This window comes from Ictalurus punctatus, chromosome 25 (genome assembly GCF_001660625.3).
Source record: "Ictalurus punctatus breed USDA103 chromosome 25, Coco_2.0, whole genome shotgun sequence".
NCBI lineage: Eukaryota > Metazoa > Chordata > Actinopteri > Siluriformes > Ictaluridae > Ictalurus > Ictalurus punctatus.
In genome coordinates this window covers 5,259,067-5,279,805 of record NC_030440.2, presented here as the reverse complement: position 1 = coordinate 5,279,805, position 20,739 = coordinate 5,259,067, and the positions used below count along the sequence as shown (strand labels likewise).

The 20,739-nt window shown below is 37.8% G+C and overlaps 2 protein-coding genes across 3 annotated transcripts; one reads left to right on the top strand and one right to left on the bottom strand.

The window, feature by feature from the left end:
• Positions 1-261: 261 nt before the first annotated feature.
• On the bottom strand, positions 262-8,245 carry actr10 (actin related protein 10). The gene is made up of 13 exons (XM_017456631.3): positions 8,048-8,245; positions 6,353-6,425; positions 5,802-5,884; positions 5,567-5,675; positions 4,253-4,360; positions 4,036-4,103; positions 3,595-3,674; positions 3,293-3,328; positions 3,083-3,162; positions 2,895-2,968; positions 1,530-1,611; positions 1,120-1,321; positions 262-1,025 (listed from the first exon to the last, which is right to left on the bottom strand). The coding sequence occupies exons 1-13, from the start codon at positions 8,122-8,124 to the stop codon at positions 844-846; spliced, it is 1,254 nt and encodes a 417-aa protein (XP_017312120.1). The 5' UTR covers positions 8,125-8,245; the 3' UTR covers positions 262-843.
• Positions 8,246-8,872: 627 nt separating this feature from the next.
• On the top strand, positions 8,873-20,088 carry armh4 (armadillo like helical domain containing 4). Of its 2 annotated transcripts, none has more exons than XM_017455522.3 (8): positions 8,873-9,048; positions 9,809-10,937; positions 14,750-15,115; positions 16,023-16,109; positions 16,186-16,344; positions 17,698-17,729; positions 17,803-17,937; positions 18,082-20,088. In XM_017455522.3, the coding sequence occupies exons 2-8, from the start codon at positions 9,914-9,916 to the stop codon at positions 18,151-18,153; spliced, it is 1,875 nt and encodes a 624-aa protein (XP_017311011.1). In that variant the 5' UTR covers positions 8,873-9,048; positions 9,809-9,913; the 3' UTR covers positions 18,154-20,088. The 2 variants fall into 2 exon arrangements, with proteins under 2 accessions (XP_017311011.1, XP_017311009.1); XM_017455520.3 differs by having other exon boundaries at positions 15,963-16,109.
• The last annotated feature ends 651 nt before the right edge of the window (positions 20,089-20,739 follow it).

Here is a 20,739-nt window from a genome sequence, read left to right as displayed (position 1 = left end):
GTTTATAATCTATTATTTATAACAGTATTCGCGTAGTATTATTTGATTGTCAAAAATTCTGCTGGTAGAATTATGTCTGTGCAAGGAACTTACACTCTACCAGTGCTACACTTAATCTTTGTAAACAGTTGAAATATGAGCACCCTGTAAGGTCCTTCTCAAAATGACAAAATAAATATAAGACTTCAAATATATGAATAACCAAAAACATTTAAATGTATATCAAAGACATACTTTTTAAGGAAAGAAAACAAAACCATATAATATTTATTCTGGAACATTTATTTAGTACACATAAGACACCATGTATTTTTTAACAGCATTTAATGTGTAAATAAATTAAATACATGTAGGATTCTTTTAACTCATGTCATTGCAAGATTTTCTAAACGCACTGAAAATACAACATAAATATAAATGGAGGGAATGGGAGGAGAAAAAGAAAAAAATTCGCCAAATATTCTTAATAATACTGCTATTTTCCCCCACTCAATAGCAGTGGAATATCTGCCACAGCAGTAATACGTTATAAAACTCAAAAAGCTAAAAGAGTGTTTAGTTATGTTCAGGTATTTATTTATTTATCTGTTGAACTTGCTCAAACTTCTCGAGCTTAACACGTGTAGTTAAAATGCTGTTCTAATCAGTCTGACCTCAGTGAGTTTTTGTGAGAAAGACTGCCACTTAGTGGTTCATCCACTATGCTTCGCTTTGTGAACAGCTACACACAAAATCACAGGCAAACAGAATACATAACTGCTTTTGACAAAGATAGAGTCTAGGAAAGAGGCTTTGATGATGCAAGTCTTTATGTCTCAGAGAAAGAGATGCATCACTACTGGATTATTTCTCTGTGGAGAAAGCCCTCTTCATGAGTGGTGGGCCTGTCTTTCCAATGTCATACAGTGACTCCAGTGGAGGACTACTGAGACTGCACCAGTCAGGAATGCGGCCTGTCTGATTGTAGTAGTCTCTGGACACAGAGCGACTACCCAGAATGTCCTGCAACGCTCCAAATATAGCCCCTGCACAGGTAAGAGGGGAAAATAAATAATGAAAAGTGATTCGAAATTCTTATGCATAGTTTCTTATGCAAGTCTAAAGAATCTTCTTTCTTACCTCCTAGCCAGGCAGTGCAGTTGGGCTTGGTCGGTGGACTGTGGATGCGAAAGCTCTTGGTGGCGAGAGCGTCACGGTATTTGGGTTTTTCTACCAGTATGCGGATTTCAGCCAAGAGGCGGTGAAGAAAGCCAGGAAGCATAGCTGTGCCACCGATTACCATCAAGTTCTCTGACAGAACCTTGCGTGTGTCGATGGGGCACTGATGAGGAATAATCACACAGATACAAGAGAGTTTTGGTTATTACCAGTAGAATATGGACAATAATATTCTTAAACACTGTGGATTAATTTGTGGATTAAATAGTGCCCTGTGGATTAAATACCAGTGAAATGCTGGTATTTTAGTGGAGAGGGTAAATTAAGACTGTGTTTTAAACTGTGTTTTTTTGTTTGTTTGTTTGTTTTACCTTAACCAGAGTGTCAAGCACTAGTGAAGCAATAGATTTTTCTTCATTGTCCTGTTCAAATAACATCTCAGCAACCGAGTCTCTGGAAGAAAAAAAAAAATTACAATTCAGCTAATTTTATCCTCTCTAACCCTTAAAGCTAAGGCAGTTAGGTGGAGGGTAAATGCTATTTTAAGATACTTGTGGAAGAACATTTCAAAACGTGGGTTGTACTGCGTTGTTCTCTGCCACAGATTAATCTCAAAGCTGCGAGTGCAAACGTTTAGATAAAATTCAAGGCTCTGTTCCAATTGTACAATGCACACAAAGTGGAACACCTACAGTAATGACATCAATGGTGTAATGATATACTATTTAGTATGCTAGTATGTAGTTTGGCAAGTAGCTCAAGAATTTGCTGCTCATGATTGCTCAGAGAAGTCTTATGACACAGTATGAACTTTACTGTGTACATCAGTGTGACCGTCATAGTTACTGAGTACCAAATGAAATAGTGAAAGCTCTCCATAAGAGCTTGCCTTTTAACAACAGTCAGCTCGTTAGTTCTTGGTGTGACTGATTAAGCAGCAGCACTCACACCCATGAAGAGAAAAAGGTTGCCTTATTGTAATCTCACAGATTTTTTGCTCCAGGCCTGTCAAACCGGATAGTGTTAGAATGCTAACTGCAATCCTCACCAAACACAAATAAGGCGAGCCGAAGGGCTCAAATGGCTCACTCTCACCTGGTATAACAGAGTTTGAGATACAAAAGCATGGACACATCAACACCTCACTTTATGGTGAATTCTCTACCTCAACTACCTCAACAACTTCTCAATGGGCTAATGATATAAACTCCTCAGTAAAATTGTTTGATTATCATTGTTTGTTCAGCAACAAAAAAAATAAATAAATAAAAAAAAAGTCACCCGACCTCAATCCTTTTTCCTCCTGTAGTGTATTAATATGAAACTAATACTCCTTTAGACTCTAACTTGAATTTGGTTTGTTAACTGTCTCACACGCTGTCACTCTCTCTTTCATGCTTGGCTACAGCTCCCACCAATCACTGTGACGAAAGAGTTGGGCCAGAATTTTTGGCATATTTAAGCAGGTGTACGATGTACAAGCCAATTCCGACTGGACACCGTTGACACTTCACTAACTGAATTACTACTACAGGATTGTCAGATTGCCACAATTGCTCAGGAACATCACATCATGAAAAATATGTATACATTTTTTTTTTTTACTAAAAAAATAAAATAAATAATAATTTAAAAAATGGCACTATAGCTGTAAATTGACAGTCACAGTGCATTTTCATTTAAATGGACTTAAATCCAGCCAGAAGAATAAATGTAAAAATGTTTACCAGATTTACCTGATAGATCCCTTAACATGAAGGATATTCCTTCCGTCCAAGGGATAATCAACATCTGGTGGAGGAGCAGGTCTCTGTAGACAGAAAAGAATAAAAATTACCTGCACATGTGCTTTGTCACAGAGCTTCAATAGCAATGGTGTACTAAAACTGTAATCAAATAAACACTGAACATAAAGTCATAAAACCTCTGCAATTCCATCCATGTTGAACTTGGCCTCCTGGATTTTTAGGCCTCTCTGCAAGTCACTGACAAAGCATGTCCTAACTAATTACAGAAAAGAACAAGACAAAAAACAACAAATAGATTAGTTAACAGTTAATTTTATACAATTTTTTTTTAAACAGGTACCATAATTTGCAGTCTTTTACTAATCTACTGTTGTTTTGGAGCTTACCTTTGATATCCTCTACAACTTCTTCTGGAATGGTGCCTAGAGCAAAGACAATACAGATGTCAAATACAGTGTCTGATCTATTTTAATTCTGACAGACCTGATGGCCATTTGTAAATGGCTCGATTTAGTCTGCTTGATTAGAAAAATCGGTAAGGCTTGTCTGTTGTTTTGGTCTTCCTACCAAAGTGCTATCTTAAAATCACACATTTTTACTTTTCTCTATGCAGCAGTAAAGGATTAGTAAAGGATTTAAATACGAGATGTAGACACATGCAACAGTTTTTATACTGGCAGAACTTTACCGATGACGGTTGGTAAACTCTGGCCGCTGCTCAAGTCCGTGTCCACTGTGCATTGCTCTGTCAGCAGACTGTCCAACTCCCTATACAGCGGTGAGGAATGCAAGAAAATCCACATTAACAGTCAGACACACACAGTTACACCAGGTCCCACCAGCATCTCAAGCCCACTGATATATCACTGGTAATATTACCTGAAAACTGGACTTTATATGCCAGAATTCCCAATGATCACATTTTCTGGTACAATTCTGAACACATCAATAGATTTAACACTACTATTGCACTTAATCTGAAAGTCTTCTGAATAAGGGCTGTTAGTTGCTAAGTTTCAAATTGGACATTCATCCAGTTAACAAAACTCGTCTCCATTTTAAAACCTCGTGTTTGAAAGCTTACACCTAAAACAAACAATCTTTTCATCAGTTTTATCACCTGACTTACTTGTGAATGGCTTTTCCGCCCATTGGCAAGGCCTCCCATGCAGACAGAATAGGAATTCCTTCATAGACCTAGTAAATGTTCAGGAGAAATCCAACTCATATATGCATACATCTATGAATGAAAGGCCTAATCAATAACAAACAGTGTAACAGCTACCCTTAGACCACCTTGAATGAAACGTGTGGAAAACGTTCATATTGTATCATAAAAAGGATACAGGCAACACCAACGTTTCTGTATATCCGCAGTCCATCACAAGAGCCGAATTGATGCCTAAAGTCATGATGGACATTAAATGGCTGGGAGCAAAAAGCACTGATGGAACCTAGGTGGGAAGAAAAGCATATGTTACATCAGAGGAGAACAGCTGTATGCTGCATTTTGTGGCATGGTAGAAAAATACAGCATTTAAACATTCCAGTAAACTAAAATGATTCTGCTTTAAAACACACCAAAATGTTTGGTGCAGGAAAAATTGCAAAAGGTAGAAATTCCATGCTTACAAAGATCTGGATAATCATGACTGAAAGATGACAACAGTTACTGTTTAATTCTAATTCCATGCTTCATGGGTTCTGAACAAATGAGAGATCTATTTGGAAGGAGAATACATGCATATTGTGTGTCCATTCATCTTTAAAGTCCCCATGAAGTGCCTTGAAACATTCTGCAACATTTGATGCGTTGCCACAATTTCCACTGAAACAGGAAGTCAGGGCGGGACATACCAAGTGGCTCTTCGCGCTTTATAAATAGCCAATAGCGTTTAGTTTACCTCACAGCCTGGGCTAAGCTGTACTTGACAGTTAGTACCATGGATGCGAGCCTGAGCAATAACAATGTGCTGGATTTGGAAAGGTGATTTTTATAATATTCTGGGCAGGACACTTCAGATTCTAGAGATCATTTGGTTGGACAGAAAATCTGACGAGAAGCTGACGTACAAAATGAGGTCATCAAAATTGTCAATCAAAAATCCGTATTGGTGGTACAGACAGAGACAATAAATTTTGAACGCATACATCTTCTAAATGCGAATTTTGTCATTGTTTTGGAGCACATTAGCTTACAGATAACCTTAAGTCTAACATATTCATGATAAAAACCCACAAAAACTTCCATTTTGATTTCATGGAGACTTTAAACATCTCCAACCATTTTTATTTTCAACAAGCCGGTCCACTAATCAAACCAGAGAGGGTAAATAAAACGAAAAAGCTATAAAAATCTGTGAAAACGGCAACATTTCTGACCTAAAGTCTCTAGCCCTGTAGCTAGTCTCTGGTCGATGAGTGAACTTCAGGTAAACAATCTGCACGTGCATGTGTTTGGATAAACCGCAACAGAGGATCTGCTACAGAAGCCAAGCTCAACTACAGCCACTCCCCCCCAACCCTATATGTTTATTCGTCTGCTAGTCATTTTTAAGCTTTGGTACTGTGAAATACTTTGATGCATCCAAAGCCGAACGGTGATTCACCAATTACAGACCCTGCTTTAATGAGTTCCAGTTGACAAAATGTTCTGTTACCTCAAAGTGTTTAAAGAAGACCCGTGACAGTGTTTCTCTGAAGTGCGAAGGGCAGAGAATGGACTCGATGATAACCACTCTCCTGTCACGTGGATTCACAAGCAAATGCCTACAAACACAGCAGACACATTACAATAACATAATGTTGAACCGGGAGACAAACACACTCAAGTTGTGTGTTCATATGAGACCTGATATCCAGAATCATGACATAAATGCGGTGTGTATCCCCTACCTGAAGTATAATGTGTGAATGAACTCCTTCAGGTTGGCATACAGCTCCTCTGTGTTTATATTGTACTGCACTACCTTAATGGGCTGGAGGGGGGAGAAAAAAACAAACAAAAAAAAAACACCAATCAACATTCAATTCAAATAATTAATTAAAATCACAACCAACACGTGAAATTGTAAACATTTAAAGTTGGTCTGCTAGAACATTCCCAGATCTAAAAACAGATTAGCTCTTAGTCGCCTTAATATTTATGCTCTTCAATATGTTAATGATGTTCATTCTGTAGCCCTGCATTAACATGCCCAAGCTTTTGGGTAGACATGACGGCACAAAATAAACAAGAGAGTTGATATCAGAGGAAACTCCATAGATTTAATTTTTGTCTCAAAAGACAATAATTGGTCATTAGAACACATGTCTGACATTTTGACCTGTGACTGTGTGTTTTTTCCTCCATCTGGCCCGCTGTAGGAAATATTCGTACAACTCCGCTTTAGATTTGACCTGATCAGCAACCACACATTGCATTTACTGGTAGATATCCAGCTCACCTGCTGGAGTCCAGGACGCTGGATCTCACTAGGAATGATAAACCTAGGCCCAGTTTCACCAGCAAAACCGCATCTGTGGAGTACAGACATGCTTGTTTATAAAATAATATATATATATATATATATATATATTTTAAATGTACTGCTTAAATATTGCGAAGGTGTGGGTGTGAATCTGACAATTAATCGATGCAACAATCATAAATCTATTATTAGAAAAAAAAATTCTGTGCGACAAATAATGTGTTAAAAATAATTCACATTTTTAAATGAAAGTCTAAATAAAATATGAGACTAGTAAGGTGGTTTGCCCATAATGCTGATACTTTTAAAATTAAAAGCATTCCTAACTCAGATTCTGAACAATCAAAGACCACTAAATCACACAGTATCATAGCAGATGGTATCATAAAATATCATAAAATATCAAATGAATACACTGAAATCTCATCATATCTTGTGGAAGCCTGAGGTTTACAACCCTATGTGGTCGTACACACCGCAGCTGTAAGGCTTAAGAATTAGTCTCTCCAGGACAAAATGACAACCAATTTTTCAATTATTATTATTATTATTATTATTATTATTAACAACATATTAAGCTTTTAACTCTGCTCCATGTCATACACTGCACTACTCTTTAAGTCGGGTGTGGAGACCGAGTGGGTCATGGCAAACTTTTTCAAGGTAGAAAGTTGTCTAGTTGCAGAATCCACCTTACATTTCATTTTTTAAAATCCTAGAATTCTTTTGTAAATGAATGGTAAAGCAGATGCACGTTTTCTTTGTTTTCCCGACCTAGTAACTGAGGGATGCAAACTTGTGCACTTAAAATTACATAGCTAATTCGTTATCGGCCATCAATGCCACTAAATTCCTATTACTGGATACTGTTCAGGATGGAAACATGACCACTGGCTGAGCAGGAGTTTCCACTGAGCGGATCATGGTGGCTTAGCAGTTAGCATGTTTGCTTCACACCACCAGGGTTTGGGGGTTCAAATCCCACATCCATCCTGTGTGCACAGACTTTGCATGTTCTCCCTGTATATTGGGGGTTTCCTTCAAGTACTCCAGTTTCCTCCCTCAGTCCAGAGTAATGGTAGGCTGACTGACATTTCCAAATTGTCCATAGTGTGTGTGATTGTTCCCTGTGATGGGTTGTTCCGCCGGACAGGGTGTCCCCCACCCCATGTATAGGATAAACAGTATGGATAATGGATTTTCCACTAAAACATGAGGCTCCATGATGGAGCATGCTGTTACAGGAAAATCATCAACGATGGAGTTTCCAGCAGTAACAGCACGTCCAGAGGTATTCTGTTCGGCAGCAATTGACCAAATTTGCACTTTTTTTTTAATTCAACAATGAAACGTCATACTAATTTAAATCGGTTTGTGTTTACATTTAATGTGATGCAGCATTAAATGTAAACGACTTACTTCCTGTTATCACTTACAGCAGTTCCCTCACCAGCATTCCTCTCTTGAAGTTAACACAAGACAACAAATAAATAATACAATGAAGCGACCACGACCTTAAAAACGCATCTAAATCCCAAACGGCTAAACTATAATCTCTATATAAAGATTCTGTGTCAAATCTGCTTCACTACAGAAGTGTGACTCAGCCGCACTGTACCTCCCGTTAGCTCACAGTTTACAGTGCTAACGCTCCTTAACTTCATCACTCACTTTGTATATGCAGCTCCTAAATCAACGATAACAGCTGTTTTCTCTCCTCCGCTCCCCAAAACCTCAAACAAGGGCATTTTAATTCACCGAGTGGATTTATAACACAGCTGTTTTACGACCAGAACAACACAGAAGAAAACATTCACAATAACAGCTAACGCTTGTTGTTTTTGCAGGGCGGGGAAGAGGTCCTTGGTTTAGCAGACCTAGCATTTGCCAGATTAAAATGAACAAATAATACAATCTTTCAATTAATTCAAAATAAAATTTTGCTTCACGGCTCAAGCTGCACTGATTACATTTCACAAATATATTTGCGTGTTAGTTGTTACATTTCCCCCCAGCATATTCATATTTACGAAAATGAGGGCGTCGAAAGGCAACACGACAGTCAGCAGTAACAGTGCAGCACAGCAGACGCTCTTTCTGCTGATCGGAGACCAGTTTAGCGTCGTTTATTGTGTTACTATTTAGGGTGGAATTGGTGGAGAAGCTGATCCGGGGTCAGATGTAATGAACAAACTAATCAGACCGAGGCTGCGTGGTGCTGATGTTGACCAGTGCTGTCTGATACCACGATGTTGGTTTAATAAAATTGTGTCGCCGGGGGCTGATCCAGAACTCTGCATGCAAAATAAAACTTAATACATTGAACTTGCTCGGTCTATGTTTTGATTAGTAGACATGCATTTGTGGGAATAATTAGATTAAATGATAATAAAAAAAAGATTAAACTGGGTGTTGTCTCAATAAAAGCAATATATTGGGAACTTTTTTTTTTTTTGGGGGGGGGGGGGGGGGGGGGGGGGTGTCTTAACACAGGATTCAGACCTGCTTTGGGTTTTTTTTCTCGGCATGGCGCAGCATCCAGAGCTCATAAACACAGCAACACTGCCAATCCCGTTTACGTGTCTAAAGCCAGAGGGATATGATAGCACTGGATCGGAGGTGTTTCTGTACTTCAACAGAATGAGGTCGACGGGCTGATTTTAACACCCTAGGTAAGAATCAGTGATTTGTATAGCCTACTACATCTTGACATAAAATTTTTATGGAGCTTTGCTGAATAATCAGCATACTCATGTAGCTCCACTGCGTAGCCTATGTCTGTGTTTACAAATATGTCACCCAGTTTGTGACTAATCTGTCTTTTGCACTTGGTGGAGTGTCATTTTGCCTTATACTGCGCAAAGATGATCATCTGAGCTATAGGTCCACTTTGATGATCATGGTATATGGACGTTAATATGCATATTTAAATAGAAAAAAAAAATAAATCAAAAGAGGATGAGTCAGAAAAGAGAAAGCATTCAGCACCAGTGAATGTAATTTCCATGCACTTTCTGAAAATTCTTAAAGCAGGGTTCACAGACGTTGAGGCTGATTCTAGCTCAAATAGATTTTGTTACAATAATTGATCATTATCAATTGACTGCACATTGATTTGTACAGCATGCACTAGGGCGCTTTGTCATGGAGAATGAACAGTGCTATTTTTAGGGGTTTGTTGGTGGAGGAGTGCAGCAGTGGTGCTGTGTCAGGTTCTGCAGGAGAAGTGTGTGTCTTTTGCAGATATGAGATAAAGATTTAGATCTTTTATTATTTTTTTTAAAAGCTATTTGTCAGAATGTTGTGTACAAATTATTTTTTTCATGAAGTACCTCTTCTGTCAGTTCTACCTCACATCTTATAGTTTCAACAAAGAAGGCAATGGTGTCTTGCTATGAAACGTAAACAGTTTTCACTATTTTCTTTTCCAAGGTGAGTTCTGGATGTGTCCAACTATCCATCCTTAGGAGCCCCTAAAAGTCCCTTAATCTCTGTCTTCTCAAGTGCCAAATTTACGTACTTAACAGTCGGTTAAGAATGCCGGACCTTGTACTACTCCAAGTTCTCTTGTTGGTTGGGGCATGTTTATCCACTTGGGCTATCCCATTAAAGAGCACCTCCTCGCCACAGGAAAGACGCTGTGATAGAATAGAGCAACGATCAAGAGACACCAATGAACATCCAGCAAGCCACCACGATGAAAAGATGTGTATAATCTCTTCCATACACCTGGCCTCTTCCCCTCTTGTACAAGAACCTAGAGGAACAGCAGATGTCTTATCCAGTGGCAAGCACGAAGAGATGAAGATCGCAGTGACAGATGCCATCCTGGGACACGTTAGACAGATAGAGTTGTTTCGGAGGAGTGCTAAATCTTATACACAATACCATGAAGAAAGCACTGGACCTACTGATGAGAGTTCAGCTGAGGAAAAGAATCAGAAGTTTTTACCTGCATCTCCATATGAATCATTTTCTCTTGTGGATCATACAGTGGGACCTGGAAATGAAAATACAGAGAAGGAGCCACCCACATCTCCAGAGAGTTATGCTGAGCAGAAAGTTGGGCCATCTATATTGCCAATACAGCTGAGGACAGACAGACCTGCACAGACACAAGTTACACTGGGACACAGTGACTACATCAGCTTACGTTACAGTGATATCGAAGAAGATAAGGGGACTGTACAGCCTCTAACAAAACCTCGCCCAGTGAAACAGGACGGAGGATGGGAGGTAAAGACGATCAAGAACCAATTTGATGAGCTAAAGAGTTCGAGAGAAATCTCAACTCAACCCCCGTTCTCTGCCCATGCCTCTGTGAGCCAGCCTCCCAGGAACATCAACTCAGCTGTTACATCTCTAACCACTTCAGGCGGTTACGATGGACAGACTGGAGGATCTACACAGGACAAAGACAGAGCAGCAGAGATAAACTTGTTTACAGCTGCAGAACAAGATAAAGAATTGGTACCTGGACTACTGCAGCCTGACCTGACCCTCAGTTCCAGACTGGCAGAGCTTGGAGTCACCTGGACAGAACCAGTTCATTTACAAGGAGGTCAGCACTTTATGTAATAATTGTTATTGTCACACTGTTTGAATATATTCATGTATCTTGCTGCATTCACCCCCCCCCCCCCCCAATGTTCTTGAAGTTAGTAACAACAGAAATGCTTTTTATTTTCCCTGCTACTAACTCTCTTGCTCCAGGAAATCTTCAAGTGCTTATCACAGTATCTGCATTACTTGTATTTTTAGCAAGCATTTGTAAGGTTCTGTTATTACTGGAGAAGGAATGAAAGAAGTGCAGAGACAGAGAAAGATATACTTTGATTATAAGTAGCAGGCATAAGTTTTACTTGCTCTACTTTGAACCACAGTGGGAGACTGGAGGCAGCCTAATTACTTTCTATTTTTGTCATGTAACTTGAAATAAAAAGAGTGATTCTAAAAATTAGGGTAAGACTAATGATGGACATGTAGCTGCCAGATCCGAATGGTTGTGTACATTCAAAAAATATTTGATAGGTGATTACTCTCTACTGTAAAGAGGAATTTGCACAAGGAAAGATTAACTTTTATTCATACTTGAAATGGAAAAAATAAACAGTGCTAAAATAGATATACCTACTTAATATCTAAACTCGCTGGCCATTTTATAATATCCACAGGTGCAGTTTGTACAATTATTTGTGTACATTCACTGTCTGTAGTCTAGATGTTGCTGTTAACTGTTTGCCAGCCCAACTCTTTACCAAATCAGCTTTGCATCAAAACAAGGACTTATTCATCATCATCATCATCATGATCACCACCATCACCACCACCACCACCACCACCACCACCAAGGATCTGCTTTATCCTTGTCAGGATTGCTGGAACACTGGGTGTGAACAGGTGGGAATACACCCTGGATGGGACACAGGTCCACATACACTTCATACACTCATTCATTCAGTACCTTGAGGCAATTTAGTATAGCCAAACCACCTACTGGCATGTTTTTGGGAGGTGGGAGGAGACTGGAGGGAACCCACACAGACATGGGGTGAATATGCAAAACTCCAAACAGGCAGCACTGCAAAAAAAACAACAACAACATCTTAGCAATTAAAAATATTTTATTAGTATTTCCTGTTATAATTGAACCAAATATTACATTATTAAAGCTATTTCTAGACATCTTCAGTAATTCTAAGCTTAAAATAGTCCTGTTGAATAGGCAGATCATTTAGTTCATTTTAAACATGTACTTCTAGAAGCAAAATGATCTGCCAATGAAATAAGAGCATTTAAAGATTACTTTAAATGACTAAAATGTCTAGAAATGGGTTTCATAATTTTAGATTTGGATTATTAGAATCTTATAACAGGAATTACTAGATAAATTTGACTATATTCAAAATATTTTTTATTGCTAAGTCATTTGTTGCAGTGCGTAACCAGAACTCAGGGTTGTACCGGGGGCCCTGGAGCTGTGAGGCAGCAATGCTACCTGCTGAGACACTATATTATGTCAATAATTTACCAAAGATATTTGGAAAAAGAAAATATTCATAGTTTGAGAAATTTTGTTTTTGTTGATATTATCAAACCTCTATTCTACTAAAGCTGTTATAGTCTAAGTTGGCTGTTTATCATCAAATTGTTCGCTTCACGGGTAACAGGATCATGTGTGTTTAGCGCTGGCTTTTTGTGTTGATCTTGTTGTTGTATCATTGTCTTGTAGATTAATGGTTGTGAGTTTGGAAGGTTAAACTTGTCAGATGACAAAAGAAAAAGGTCAACTTTGAATGACTTAAGCAAAACATTGACAGATTGTCTTATTAGTTTAATATGAATGGATGATTTTAAACTCATAGAGTGAGTCTCAAATAGAACAAATTATTTTTTCTGTAGCATGGAACTGAGAAATCAGGCAGATAGTGCATAGTGAAAAAGATATGAAACCAGCCAGGAGAAAAAAACTCAGGGCAAACAAACAGCAGAAGTTGGAAAAAGGAAAGAACTTAAACCTAATTGGTTTGTGTACTGGGGTACATCTGACATTACAGCCCCAAACACAAAAATATTCCACCATTATAAGACCAGTCTTTTGGTTCAGTCGTTATGTACATGTTTACGAAAATGTGCTACTTCTGCTATTGATGTGACAGATGCGACTTCCATCTGGAAGTGCCAACCTGTATGCTTACAAATTTTCTGACTTGCTCTCTAACCTTCCATCAATGGAAAGGGAATGATATTGGAACGCCAGTAACCACATTATATGTGTGGTGTTTCATTCTCAGCACAGCAGTGATGCTGACACAGTATTGGTAGTTTAGAGGTTATGTGGCACTGTATGAGTGTGTCAGCAGATTTGCTGGAGTTACACTAATCCTGAGCTTGGGTTACTGTCCAGAAACCTGCAGACAGGTGAATTGGCTATGCTAAATTGCCCATACGTGTGAATGAGTGTGTGCATGGTGCCCTCCAATAGACTGGCATCCTGTCCAGGGTGAATTATCCTGCCTTGTGCCCAGTGTTGCTGGGATTGGCTCCGGATTCACTACAACCCTGATCAGGGTAGAGCAGTTACTGATGATGAATGAATGAATGAAAGAATGAACATTATTACTGGGTTGGGAATAACCCACCAGCCAAAAATATCTAACTAACACTAGCGCTGTGAGATGAAGAGATAATACTAATTATTAACACAAATTGTGCAATAAATCTATAATCTCTAAATATTCTACTAGTAATCTTTAAAGTGTGTGATGAGAATGGTTGGACTAAATGTAAATAGCAACAGATAGACTACAGGAAATAATTATATACCTTCAACTACTATTGTATCGTAGTTGTACCTTATTAAAGGGCAAGTGCATCTACATACAATGTTGGCGGACCTAATAAACTGGCCTAATAACCAGGATTGCAAGTTTTATTGACGTCCACATTGTAGATTTTTGTTATAGTTAATATACTGTATTAAAATGCTACATCAACTGAGAATTTCTAATCTCTTTTATTGTTTCCTTCCATTCTTCCATAAAGAGCTGACTCCAGTTAGACTGTTTACTTTTATTGAGTTAAATATTTTGGTTTGCATGTTTCCTCTTGATATCTTAATCATGTTATACATTACTGTGCCAACAAAACTATTAATAATGCACTTTATTATGAGTATATTATGTTATTAATGAGTACTGTTACACAATACAACAACTTAAAATTGAGCTATGTAACATACGTAGCTACGTAGCTACGTAACAATTAAGGAGGTTGTAGCCCAAACTGATCAGCTAACCTTACTGCAGATAGCGAGCTGATTTGGCTATCAATGTTGAGTAGTAGTAGTAGTAGTAGTAGTCTAAATAAAAAAATAAAAAAAACAAAAATTTATGTTTTACAAACCACCAGTTGTGCTCATAAACACGCATTTATATAATTTGTTCTCACATATCTGATATAGCTATATTAGATGCTAGCCTATATATATATGTCCTACTGTAGCCTATAATATGTCCTAATGTATCCTCAGCCCCTTTGATGTCAGCTGAGAATCATCGGTAGGCTACATTTTACCATCACATTATCAGGGCAATTCTGTTTCTTTATTGTGTTTCACAAATTGAAATGCTATGCAGGAGGTAAAAAAACAAAACCTTCCAAAACTACAGTTGTCTGGACCTCAGTGTCCTCATAGCTAGTTAACTGAATATATAATCAGACATGAATTTTATGGTTAACTATAACGCCCTCATTTTTGCTGAGTTTATTTGGGTTATCATCATTAGTATTTTAGATAGGAAACTCTCCCTGCTTCTTTCACATGAAATATAAAATGTATTTTTCTTATTTGTTTCACCTTTGTTGAAACAGTAGAAGAAGCGAGTGTCTTGCCCTTGTTACAGGAAGTGGGCACAGACGCAACCATGTCTTCTGAAGACCTCCCTTTGATCTTTGATGATGTCACACCATCCAGTAGTTCAGCGCTGGCATCCGAGCTGTCTGTCGCCATGGTGCCCGCAAGGGGAATGCTCGGAGAGACAGAGCTAGAGCAAACACTCTCCATGGATACAGACCAGAGTCCTCATCAGTCTTTTCCAGGGCCCTCGGATTGGCCTTCACCATGGCAGATGTCAGGTGCCGAGAACTCGGATACTGTCTCATCATCTCAAATGCTAATCAGCAGGCCTTTCTCTGAAGCAGACGTGGAGCGTAATGAGAGGACAGAGAGGCTACAGAGTGAGAGTGCCTAAATACATTCAATGTGATGCATAATATTTCCGTACACTATAACATTTCTGTAGTGCATGTAATATGTTTGCAACGTATAGCCGATCCATAATATAATGCATGTATAAAATGCATTACAACTAGTAACATCACTGATTTGCAGTGTACAGATGAGCACCACTGAAGTTCGGATTTGAAGCCACGTGTCCTGGTCTCTCTGACCATTAAAAGAAAAGTCCTGAAACACAGAAGTATATTTCTATTGAAATATTCGGAATGTGTTTTCGCAATTCTGGTGCTAATTTTTAGGCTGGTGCTGTATTTATTTTTTACTCATGTGAAAAGTTAACGGGTGTCTCCTGCACTGGCGTCACAGGGGGACTTTGCTAGTTACTATGGCCTTTAATCAAAGACAACAATTGTAATAATCTCAAACACAAGACACACAAACATGTCAGATTTTGCTGTTAGAGTTTCTTTTCCCACACTCCATTTTCCAGTGGAGTTCAGTGTCATATTAATGAGAAACCCAACATAGAATTAATGAAATGAAAAACATGAGTAGTGTAGGAAATGTTTAGCCAAAGTTAAAATAGTCCAGCATGCTAGTGAAAGTTTAAACCAAAAAAGTAAACAGAATTTAATCATAAATTAATTCTTTTGCACAATTAAAGATGACATATTGATTATAAATATTGATATGCAAGTCATTCAAGGTGGATTTTACCTTTAAGCATGACATCATTAATGCAAACATTTATGCTACGCAGTTGCTGTGTGGCTTTTATAAATGGTGGGCTTACATCATCCATAAACAAATTCGAATGAACAAGAAAAAACATTTTTTTTAATGCAGATACAGATATCCTAACAACGTCTGTGGATGTGCTTCGTTTGTCACCTTCTCCTGTGCTAGCCACCACTCAGAAGGTTGCAGACATCAAGACGACTCACTCCGCAGTGTTGAAGCCAATGTCAGGGCTGGAGGAACTGGAATCTCAAGGTTTGTTCTTATAGATATACTCTCTCACAAATGACACTCGTTTTGTTCCTCATATCGTTTACCCTTTATTATCCAGAGAATGAGGATGAAGAGGATGAATATGCAGATGACTCTGAGGAGGAGGAAGAGGAGAGTGAAGAAGAGTTGACTGAGGTTCCTGTGCATTCTCCTACACATCCTCCTTACATCCTCATTCCTCCTCCTCCGGTATGGGGGCAGAGGAACCAAGGCCTCAGTGAGTCTGTGTCTACAGTTACCTGACGAAATGTGAATAGAGCTCTGTGTTGTGTAGCAGACTATGAACATCTAGGAAAATGGACTATGAAGTATGAATTCGATTATGGAATATGTTTTCGTTTAGCTGAGGTAACTCAAGGGGCAGGTCTAATCACCAGAAGAATTTGATCTGTTTTGCCAAAGTTCTCCAGGGACAACCAGTTAGCAACAACCTGGGCATCAAATCATGAGTTCCCCGTTCCTGTGTTTGATAAATAACTCCACAATTATTGGCACCCTTTATAATAATGAGAGAAATTAAATAGAACGGCTGATGACTAATATTTAGACATGAAACCCAGGTACATTGTGTAGTTCTTTATTATTTTATATTTTAGCGAACATAAAAACTTTATGTAAATAGGGCAATTATTCTGAAAACTATGGATTCAAAATTATCCACACGTCTCAATTAATTACAATTAATATTTGGTGAACGCTCTGCTTGATAGAGTAGCAGCACTGAGCCTACTGTAAAGTCTAAGAATACTGGAGAATACTTTTTAGCACATACAGAACATTTCGGACCTGGAGTTTGCATGTTCTCCGCGTGCTTTGGGGGTTTCCTCTGGGTACTCCAGTTTCCTCCCCAGTCTAAAGACATGCATTGTAGGTTTATTGGCATCTCTAAATTGCCCGTAGTGTGTGAATGTGTGTGTATGACTGTGCCCTGCAATGGGTTGGCACCTCATCCAGGGTGTCCTTCACCTCGTGCCCCAAGTCCCCTGGGGTAGGCTCCAGGCTCCCCACGACCCTGTGGAGGATATGTGGTACAGGATGGATGGATGGGTTTTCAGTCAAATACAGATAGAGATGGTTCTGCATTTTGTGGGTTGCTCTTCTGGAACGCATTTTTCTGTAACTCTTACAACAGCATTGTTATTGAGGTTAACTAAATCAGCTAATCTGTTTAGCTGTGAAAGTGTGATTTCCTTTCTGCCTATGTGTGGTTAAAATAATGAAATGAAAAGAAAACTATTTTGTCCCTAAATTGGCTGAATAATCATGAAAAATAACTGGAATTATAAGTTTAGTCATTATTGTGCCTTCCAAACCAAGTGTACATGTTCTCAATAATGATTCAAATGAAGATATTCTCTCCTACATTGGGGCATCTTCCCACAATACAGTTGTATCGTTTCACTAATTACTTGTAAACCACATACAAAAAGCTAATTCTGACATATAATGCCTTTAAGTTACACTGAACTATCAAAGAATCTAAACAGAACACTTCAGGTTTACATGATCCTTTAGTTCAAATCAGAAATTCAGTATTCTTACATGCTCACTATTGTTTGCTTTCTTGCAGTACGCAGCTGGGTTAAGCTGATCCGAGAGAAGGTAAGTGATTTCTCAATAAAAGATTAAAGTTATTAATTTAGCCCAGTGTGGAATGTAATACTCTTTCTTTAAGGCTGGCTATGTTTCCGGGATGTTGGCACCTGTGGGTATTGGTATAGCTGGGGCACTTCTTATTGTCGGAGCCCTTTATGGCATCAGGATGATCCATCGCAAGAGGAGGAACAGCTTGAAGCACCAGAGGAGAAAGGTAAACCAGACAGGAAAACATAAAATGCTAAGTTGAAATGTATTCTTTAACAGTAGCTTCTTTATGGCTTCATACCTTAGTATTAGTACACATTTGTTTTAGTATGTCCAGTCATGATTGATATTTGTTTTTTGTTGACTACAGCAAACTACAGAAGTTAGAAGTGGACCAGACCAAGCAATGCTACTAGCTGATAGCTCTGAAGATGAATTTTAAATCCCTCAAAGAAGAATATCCATCCCCACGATCATTTTATAAAGGCTTCAGCCCTCTCACAATACAACAAAGTCCTAACAACGCTTTTTTTTGGAAAAACGTCAGTATGTGAAGTTAATCTCGCACATTTTACTATGTTTAATGTCACTCAAACATCAGCAGATTTCTATGGGTTAATATCTCTGCAAATAATTGAAGTGCCAGTTTGGCCAAACAATTTCTCAATTTGGCCCCAGATGTAGTAGTCCATCAGCCAAGAAATGCCTGCAGGTCCCCCAAGTGGTGCAACAGAAAAGCATTTGCCCTATCATTAGGAGATTACAAGTTCCAGACAATGCAAGTTCCAGACAATGCCTCAGCCATTGTCCAAAAAACCAGAATTGGCCATGGGGAGGGAGGTGTGGCATATTCTCTCTCCCCATTCTATCACCAGCTAATCAAGGGCATCTGTCCTTAAGCATTGCATATCATCGATACAAGCATGTGAACAATATGTCCCAAAATGGATGAAGATACATTTCCAATTTCATTTGTGTATTTAATTTTCAACACAGACTTATTCATTAAACTGTTTAAATATGGATGGTTTTACATAGACAGCTATGCCTTTTAAAGTACTTGATCATTTAGACATCCTTGCTCAATGCTCAACAAGAAGCCGTAAACTTAATTTTCAGCTACATTTGCCTTGTAGATTCAGTCAGCGTAAAAGTCTTTAAAATGGTTGATTTTTGAAAATTAATTACTTTTTTTATAATCTGGAATATGCTTTTTTTTTCAATTCATGGATTAATGTGCAACATTCTGACTACATTCCAAAAAATCAAAATGCAGAACCATTTTACAGTTGCATTGTTGTGCACCTAGTTTTCAAAGTGCATATTGTGTGTCCACTGATTCTGAAGTGCCAAAATTTCTCAAAGGACCTGACTGGAATATTAGCAGTTAGCAGCTCTTTAATCTGTTGGTATGGTACATATGATACATTAAATAGCAAAGACTGTAAACCCGAAATATACTGACAGTTCTACAAGAAAAAAAGTTAATATAAGATTATTCTAGACATGAAATTATAGTTGTAGTTAAGTTACTTACTGACAGTTACTTAACATGAGGTTACTAGCTAGCAGCATTTGGCAAAGGTATGTGACATCTGTTGATCTTAAATTTTCTGATACTGGAAAAATAGGAAAAGCTATACTGGATTGTCAATCCTGAAAGTGTTGAAAAAATCAATTTTACTTTTGAAAACTTGCTCAGTAAAGGTGTCTTAGATGATGACTACATTTGAGGTAATGAGAAAATTATTTTTGGCCAAACTGTTCCTTTGAATAAACGGTATATTCTTGGAATTGTGCAGATTTCATTTTCCTATTTATAAATACTGACTGCAATCCTACTGTATTTAGAACAGATCAAATCATTTTTGTGTGCAGAGCTCTTTGAGAAAAACTACATCATTTACAAAATGAAAACGTTTCATTATTCTTTTTTTTATGCAGCTGCTTATGTAATGGTAATACATTTTTAAGGTTTTGTTTTTTTTGCTAATGCTAATGGATCATCAAAAAAAATAAACAGACAAAAATCTAAGTTTTATTGTAGTCTAATGGAGTAAACTATGTTTACTGTAGCCAACTTTCTGAAAGTAAACACATGCTCCATTAATGCATTCAATGAACAGCTGTATATAGTACATGCATCATGTTTGTGCATAAAGTATACATTGTAATGTACAAGGATTATTGCTGTATTATTGCTAATTGTTGACAGCTTTTAAATTTAATGCATTGTTCCAATGCCTTTGTGACAATCTAACAAATTGCACTTGTACTTATAAACATTGCTTGTGTTTATGTGGTACTTCTGTTGTCATAATGAGCAGTTTTTCTGTCTGTTACATTAAAGGACCTAAGAATAAAAAAATAGATTGTTTGCTGATTTATGGACTCTTTTTTTCTTTAAAGGTTTCGAAAACTAGTTTGTTAATTAGTGATGCACGAATGTAGAAAATTGCTTTTTTACCTCAAGATTTAGCCAACAGAAATACTAAACCACAGAAAAAAATCCAAATTTATTTGACCTTCTCTGCTGCCCACAACAAGTAAAAGATCAGGATAAGTAGTAATGGATTTATTGTGTAATAAACAGAATGCTTGGACTCCTTTCCCAAACATGGAGGTGTTTGACACCATCAACCAGCATACAGTGGAAACTCATAAATAAATAAATAATTAATTAATTAAAAAAACACACACACACCAGACATCATTTTGGACCAAAGTGCAATAGAACATTGTCCATATACCATAAATCCTGAAATAAAGCTTTACAAAGTTTGCGTTAGATGATGCTAATGCTCTGTGTTCTTGATTCTCAGAATTTCCTCATTTCTACACCCTTCATCAAAATGAACATTATTGCTAGTATTTCATTGTAGAAAAATGTATTTCTTTTTTCTTTAATTTTAATATTTAAATTACAAATTCAGCATGATCAACACCCACTCCCAACCAGATTTTGTGAGTGTCGCGTTCATGTTAATCAGACATAACACTAAACAGGGTGAGGCCAAAACAAGTCCAG